The sequence below is a fragment of the Phragmites australis genome, chromosome 14 (assembly GCF_958298935.1).
Source record: "Phragmites australis chromosome 14, lpPhrAust1.1, whole genome shotgun sequence".
In the NCBI taxonomy this organism is placed as follows: Eukaryota; Viridiplantae; Streptophyta; class Magnoliopsida; order Poales; family Poaceae; genus Phragmites; species Phragmites australis.
The window spans coordinates 3,781,682-3,788,680 of NC_084934.1; the positions used below are offsets into that span (position 1 = coordinate 3,781,682).

At 43.5% G+C, this 6,999-nt stretch overlaps 1 protein-coding gene across 1 annotated transcript; it reads right to left on the reverse strand.

Annotated features, from left to right (window-relative positions):
- Positions 1–845: 845 nt before the first annotated feature.
- Positions 846–5,591, reverse strand: LOC133891467 (pentatricopeptide repeat-containing protein At3g62890-like). The gene is made up of 5 exons (XM_062332183.1): positions 3,622–5,591; positions 3,453–3,502; positions 2,583–3,337; positions 1,705–2,495; positions 846–1,589 (listed from the first exon to the last, which is right to left on the reverse strand). Coding segments are annotated over exons 1-2 (1,908 nt in total). The 5' UTR covers positions 5,529–5,591; the 3' UTR covers positions 846–1,589; positions 1,705–2,495; positions 2,583–3,337; positions 3,453–3,501.
- Positions 5,592–6,999: the final 1,408 nt, after the last annotated feature.

Consider the following 6,999-nt stretch of genomic DNA (forward strand, 5'->3'; position numbering starts at 1 on the left):
TGACTGAGGCTTTAGCTATTAGCATGGCCTCCAAGGTGGTAAAAGCACTCAACCTCGCCCAAATGACCTACGAATCTGACAATCAAAACCTGGTGACAACCCTTGACAAGAGAGACATCATCTTAGCTCATGGATATTGGAAGCTCCTATCGGTTCTCACAGATTTTGGAAACAACAATGAAGCTCCTATCGGTTCTCACAGATTTTGGAAACAACAATGAAGATCGACACTATGATGTGCGCAAGATAAATAGGAGTATAAACAAAATTGCTCATGCTTTAGCTAGAAGAGCCTGGAACACTCCTGACAGGGCTCATTTGATTTATAAGTGCAACCATATCTTCCATCACCAACGTGCCCAGTTTTAGAGGCAATACAATCTGTAATTTAGGATGAGTTTCATCCTTAGACTGTGACTTGTATGTGAAATAAAATCCAATAATTATATATATAAAAAAGACATTCCTTCCTCGTACGACTAGTAGCCTCAACTGGCCTGGGGTTCGGATGCTATTTTCCTTCTTCATTTGCACGTCTGGATTGTACTGTTCGCCGGAAAGCTGAGATTAGCCGAAGATAGAAGTTTTGCATTTCTCAAAAGTCTCGAAGATAGATTTTTTTGCATTTTTACCTACGGGGCCACACAACCTAGGTCTTGGTAAATATATGAATCTCATTTGATTATTTTTTTGCACTATAGAAATAAAAAATAAACACTCGAATTCAGCATTATGCCATTACTTTTATTTTAAATCCCATCGTTCAAGGGGAAAATGGAAAATAAAATAACCTCTCTTTCCCCATTCGCTCCCTATTGCATCTGCATGAATGGAAGAACAAAAATAGGACTTTGGAAGAAGGAAAAAAGGAAAGATACTGAAAAGAAAATTTGAATTTCGAAATCAACATTACACGGTATCTGCTAACTTTTATTTGCTCTCCAGACACAGCAAGCTAAGCCACCAACAGATGTACAGATGAGACTAGTCTCAACTGGTTTGGGTGTTCGGTTGCTACTTTACCTCTTTGCACGCGTGAATGTAATTTTCGCCGCAAATATGACTGTTGGTTCACTGTCACATTGAACCTGAAATTAGTCGCGCACATGTGACGGTTTGGTTGGCTGAACATTCTATTCAGATGGTAAGAGAATCATGCAAATGGTCAAAAGGAGCAAACCCACACACTTCTTTCACTGTCACATTGATATTGTCATGTGGCAATAACTTTTGTTCTAATAAAGCATGGAGCTCAGTAAAACAGAAAACAATTTGATATTGCAATTTGCTAGTTTGCATTCCTTGCCCAGATGAATTTAGAGCAGGTCAGCAATATTGCAACAAGCAAGTGGGTGAAGAGATGGGTGGAAGTCCCTCTCATCGTTATATACTAACTAATTGGAGGCTCTTTCAGATGCTCCAGTTAAAAATATACAAGAACTGCTAGAGAAAAAGAGAATTACTCTAGAAATTCTCAAAAGAAAAGAAAAAATCTCACCCAAGAGGAAACCTCAGCTACCTCAGAATCAGTTAACCACAGTCTGTGTCAAGGATTTCTTGATCAGCTTCTGGTGAAGAGGCTGTAAATTCTGGGGAGAGTAGAAGTGAAATAAATCCAATTGTAATGCATTGGGAAGGACACAAAGATGGTTCAAACGGTGAACAGCATACTACAGCTATGAGGAGTCTAGGATATGTCTGTACCTCTGCTTCTCCTATGAGGCCTTTTGGAGCAATATCCATACTTTTCAAGAACTGTTGAATGCTCTAGCAGTGAATCAAGAAGACTACCAGCTCCACAGCCAAAACTGACCTGAAAATGAACATTCGATAATGAAAAACAATACATTTTGCAAATAGGTAACTAGAGCATGAGAAGAAAAATTACTAATGTGGTAGCATGCAGCTCATTGATGTGTCGGACCACAAATTCAACCCTTTGTTTAGACCTAAACCCTTGAACAACATAGTCCATTCTATCATCTAACCGTTCAGTTACCTGCAAAACCTTTACGCAAACTCCAAAACGCAGCTCTCTGCAAGGATGCTTAAAATATGTACATGATGCTGTCTGTGGCCGAATTCAAACAGCTACTTATTTATAGTGATTACAAAGTTGACGTGTCAACATGGGCAGCTCATCTCCAGATATCTTGGAAAGGTCATGTGAGCACTATCTATCTACCTGCAGGCAGAGTCAGTTCAGCTACAAAACATGCAGTTTCATAGACTGAAGCTGATTTACACATGATTCAAATTGATTCCTAACAGCCTGTCCATATCTCAAAATCATCCTTGTTTTCCTGCAAATATTCCCTTCCTTTATCATTCATCACTAGGGAAGTGGTACAATTTATGCAAGTCAATGATCTGTGGATGGGAAAACACCAGAATCTTGACCCTCAATGCATGTAAAAGTTGCACTGTTTTCAAGCTGCTCCATTCATGTATCCATAGAAATGGTCCAGCAACACTGCATGTTCTTGAATCATTGCCTGCAGTATTACCATTTTTAGATAAGCACACTGCAAAATTTCGCAAAAAAAATATTTGGACAAATCTTGAATCATCAGTGCACTTACAAAAAAAATAGCTTCTCCGTCTTTGAGTTCAGTTGCTTGAAATTATTATCGAACCAAATCAAGACCTTCAACACAGAATTCTTAATAAGTGAATAGCATAAGATTGCTTGCTCAATGTGTCAGCAGGCTCCTATAATAAAAATTCCTGCTTTGTTGAATATATTTTTACCACACATTTGAACGTATCTAGGTTTCCTTGTCGATCCTAACATCGTTGATGTACTAATTTTCTCCATTTCTTCAGTGCGTGCAGCTGGTCCTAACAAATCACAGGAGGCTCTTGCCCTACTGACAACAAAATGGGGTTCTGAACTGAGAACATTTGAAGGAGACAGAATGAACAAAGATCTTGTTGAGAGAGGCAAGCCATAAGACGAGAATTGAGGAGTGAACCTTTAGACAACCATTTGACCAGCATATGCCGTTCATCTGTTGATGCCACCAAATTTGTCTTAATTCTTGCGAAAGGAGGGAATCCAGACCAGTTGATATTTTGTTCAAAATTGGTGAATGCAGATTGATAGTAATAAGTCAATACAAATGATTGCTTAATATTGTCTTAGGCCCGATCCACAATGCAGTCTATTCACTACTTTGTCTGCTTTTACTTTACGGTTATCTTGTCTTTCACAAGAAATTATATTACATTGAAATTAGATCCCATAAGATAATGCTGTTTTTTCGATGTCTTAAGCTGAAGATGCCTCTTGCTTCATGAGAAAGCCCCAGAAATTCCTTAATTCATCATGAGCTGCCTGAGCAAACAGCAGAAAGTGGGATTGAAAACAAAACTATTTTGATTTTTGAATGATATCTTTTTATCATCAAGACAAACTGACTGTAAACTTTACTTGAGAAAGATTAACGTACCTCTTATAATCTGAAGCCATGAGCTCGTGAGCAGAGGCCTTATGTGGCGTCTGAAATGGGATCCGACGGAAATAGAATCGCTGTCAGTCACCAGCTCGTCGAGTCCATAAAAATATGGGCTAAACTCCACAAACATAGTCGAGAAGAAACGTATCGAATGATTAATTACCAATAGTCAAGGCAAGAACACTTCCCTTCTTTCATATGATGAAACCTACTACCGTCCCTCACAATAATTTCCCTGTCAAAAACCTTTGTTACCATCTTACTGAACTCATGACAATCACCACACACACTAAGGTTCTTGACAATACGGATTGGGCTGCCAGCTTCAACAACAATGAACCCATAAGCAATTGCAAGCCGCTCACTGTGCACCTTGATGGCATGCACCTTCTCTTCATCCCCAATGTCATGCAACACTGATGACACGTCTGGTACATACCCTGCCTCAGCCAACCTTCTGCCAATCATGCCAAGCATGTTATATATCCGTACAGAATCCTTGTGATCCATGTCCCCTACTAGAAATTTGTGCACGATTCCATGTGCCTCCATCAAGCTCCAGCCAGCTGACTTGCTGGTGCCACGACTAGACATTAGTCTCCTAACTTTCCTGACTTCATCCCATTTCTTTGCTGTCGCATATAAACTTGCAAGGAGGACATAGTGTCCATCATGAGCAGGCTCCAATTCGATTAGCTTATTACCAACAGTTACGCCCAAGTCCACAAGGCCATATCTCTTGCAGGCTGACAGTATTGTGCCCCAGAGCACTGGGTCAGGTGTGATGCGCATCCCTTCAATCAATTCAATGGCATCTTGAACAAGACCGGCACGACCCAGAAGATCAACTATACATCCGTAATGCTCCATCTCTGGCTCAATGCCATATTTCTCTGCCATCAGCCTGAAATACCACCGCCCTTCATCAACAAGGCCAGAACGGCTGCAGGCATTCAGCACCCCAACAAATGACACATTCGTCGGGCAAAAACCCTCACTGACAAACTGCTCAAAGAGCTCCACCGCATCCTGCCCCAACCCATGGGCAGCAAGCCCGCAGATCATGGAGTTCCACGCAAACACATCTCTTCTCGGCATGGCATCAAAAACTTCCCTCGCTGCTGCCACGCTTCCACACTTGGAATACATATCCACCAGCGCAGCACCTACATTTGCACTCACTGGCATTCCTTCTCTCTGGGCCACCTCATGCACAAACCTCCCCTGCTCAAGCAGCCCCAGCTGTGCGGCTGCTGACAAAGCTGTCACAACCGCCGCCTCATTCGCCCTCACCCCCTGCACCACCATGTTCCTAAACACTCCCAGCGCCACCTCCAGCTCCCCTTCCTTCACATACCCGCCCACCACCGTGCTCCAAGAAACCTCATCCTTCACCGGCATTCCGTCGAACACCTCCCGCGCATGCCCCACCGTACCCGCTCGCACGTACCCAGCAAGGACCGCATTCCACGTCACCACGTCCCTCACGCGCGGCAGCTCGTCGAACACCCTCCGCATCGCCCCCACGTCGCCGCACACGCCGTAGAAGTGGACCAGCGCGTTCCGCACGTAGAGGTCGTCCGCGGCGCCCGCCTTCACGGCCAGCGCGTGCACGTGGGAGCCCAGGAAGCGGGAAGCAGAGGAGCCATCTGTGGGGTCGGCGTCGAGGTGGTTGGAGAGCGAGGCGAGGAGGAAGGTGAAGGAGTGAGGGTTGCGGCGCGGGAGGCGCGGGAAGAGGCTGAGCGGGAGCGGGTGCGGGAGCACGCGGATGAGGTGGTTGGACGCGAAGGCGGAGGAGTCGTCGGAGCGGCGGTACAAGGAGAGCGGGTAGGAGGAGCACGAAGCAGCGCCGGGCAGGAAGCGCGGGAGGGCGGCGAGGAGGTGCGGGAGGACGCGCGCGGTGGCGAGGCCGAGGACGGCGAGGCGAGCGTGCGCCTGCAGGACGTGGCAGAGCGCGGGGCGCGGCGGAAGGAGCGCTCCGAGGAGCTGCCTCGCGTCGGTCGCGGGGTTGGCCTGGAAGGTGGGGGCGCGCCGAGCGGCCGGAGGCGGCGCCGGCGTTTCGAACTGCATGGAGGCGGCTACGGCGCCGGCCACCGAGCGCACGAACTTCTCAACAGTCAATATGCACGAGTGCACGGCACGTGAGTGAGTTATACGAGAATGAAACTGTTTACTATTAAAAATAATTTAAGTATGAAATTTCTATTTCAAACAACTATTAAAATATTTCGGGCAGGGTGATTTCTATAGGAATTGAGGGTGCGTTTGTTTGGAAATTGGTAGGAGAAAAGGTGAGTTTATGGATAAGGGTTTAAAATTCTATTGCTGTTTCGTGGTAACAAAAGTTTTTCTAGAATGAGAAATGGAAGTTTAGAAGCAAACTCGTACCAGTATCTTTTCAGTGAGTAGTAGTAATTATGTGGGAGTCACATGTTTAATGAAAAATGGTTACATCTCCATCGTGCATGGTAACTTATGTTCTAATTCTGCACTCCAAAATGAACAGTAGAAAATAATTTCCTCTTTAATTTACTTGCTTAATTCCCATCATATACTAACAAAAGACTGTGACTAAAAATCATATTTAATCCATCCCCTAATATCAATTAGGTTAAATGGTTGGCATATCGAATCAAACTGAACTCCCCTACGATTGGTGGTTGCATGTTGAAGCAACTTAATTTTTGTGTTTGATTGTTACTCCCTTTGGTTACAAATAGTTACGTTTTGGACATGTTTTTTTCAATGGAGAAATGATTCCTACTTCTATTGAAAACAAGTTAGATATTCACAATCACTAGCACAAAACAAAACAAAAATAGAAGTCAAACAAGATCAGACAAGGTACATATCGTCACATATCAACAGCTAAATACAGTCGAGAGACTACAACTACATAACATCATATTGGACACTTGAATTAGGCTAGAAGTTGTTGCACCATTCCACGAGAAGCACACAGTTAGATCGATCTTATCCCTGTCTCCCTCATTGAGCAGGATTTTTTAACTCTGCAAGTATGAAAGACCATTGAGAAGAGTATCAATTAGTTTGTTAGGGAAGGTCTTCTCAATCGCCATCTTGTTATGAGCACGCCAAGTCGTCCAGTTAAGCCTTGCAAAAAAAAAAAGACCCAATTTTGCAGGTAGGTTTAGTTTCTGAGTCAACCATCCAAGAGCAAAATCAGCAAGGATTTAGGTTGCTCAGTTCAGCCAAAATATTCTCTAACTACACTCCATATGAAATTAGCAAGCAAACATTGGAAGAAAATGTGATCTACATTTTCTTTTTTACCACAAAGACAGCATGATTCACTACCCTTCCAACCTCTCCTCTTTAAATTGGTTGCAATTTACAATCTATCATCAAATATCTGCCATAGGAAGATTTTAATCTTCTGTGAAACTTTACAATTCCAAATGGTAGCACCGATTTTGCTTCTTATTCCACCATCTAGAATGAAGCGATAAAGGGATTTAGTGGTGAAGTTATTGGACTTCTCCAGGGCTAAGTGAACTTCATCATCCAAATTATCCAAATT

Excerpts from the sequence above, each read along its gene's own strand:
- LOC133891467 (XM_062332183.1), bottom strand. The coding sequence starts at position 5,528 with ATGCAGTTCGAAACGCCGGCGCCGCCTCCGGCCGCTCGGCGCGCCCCC.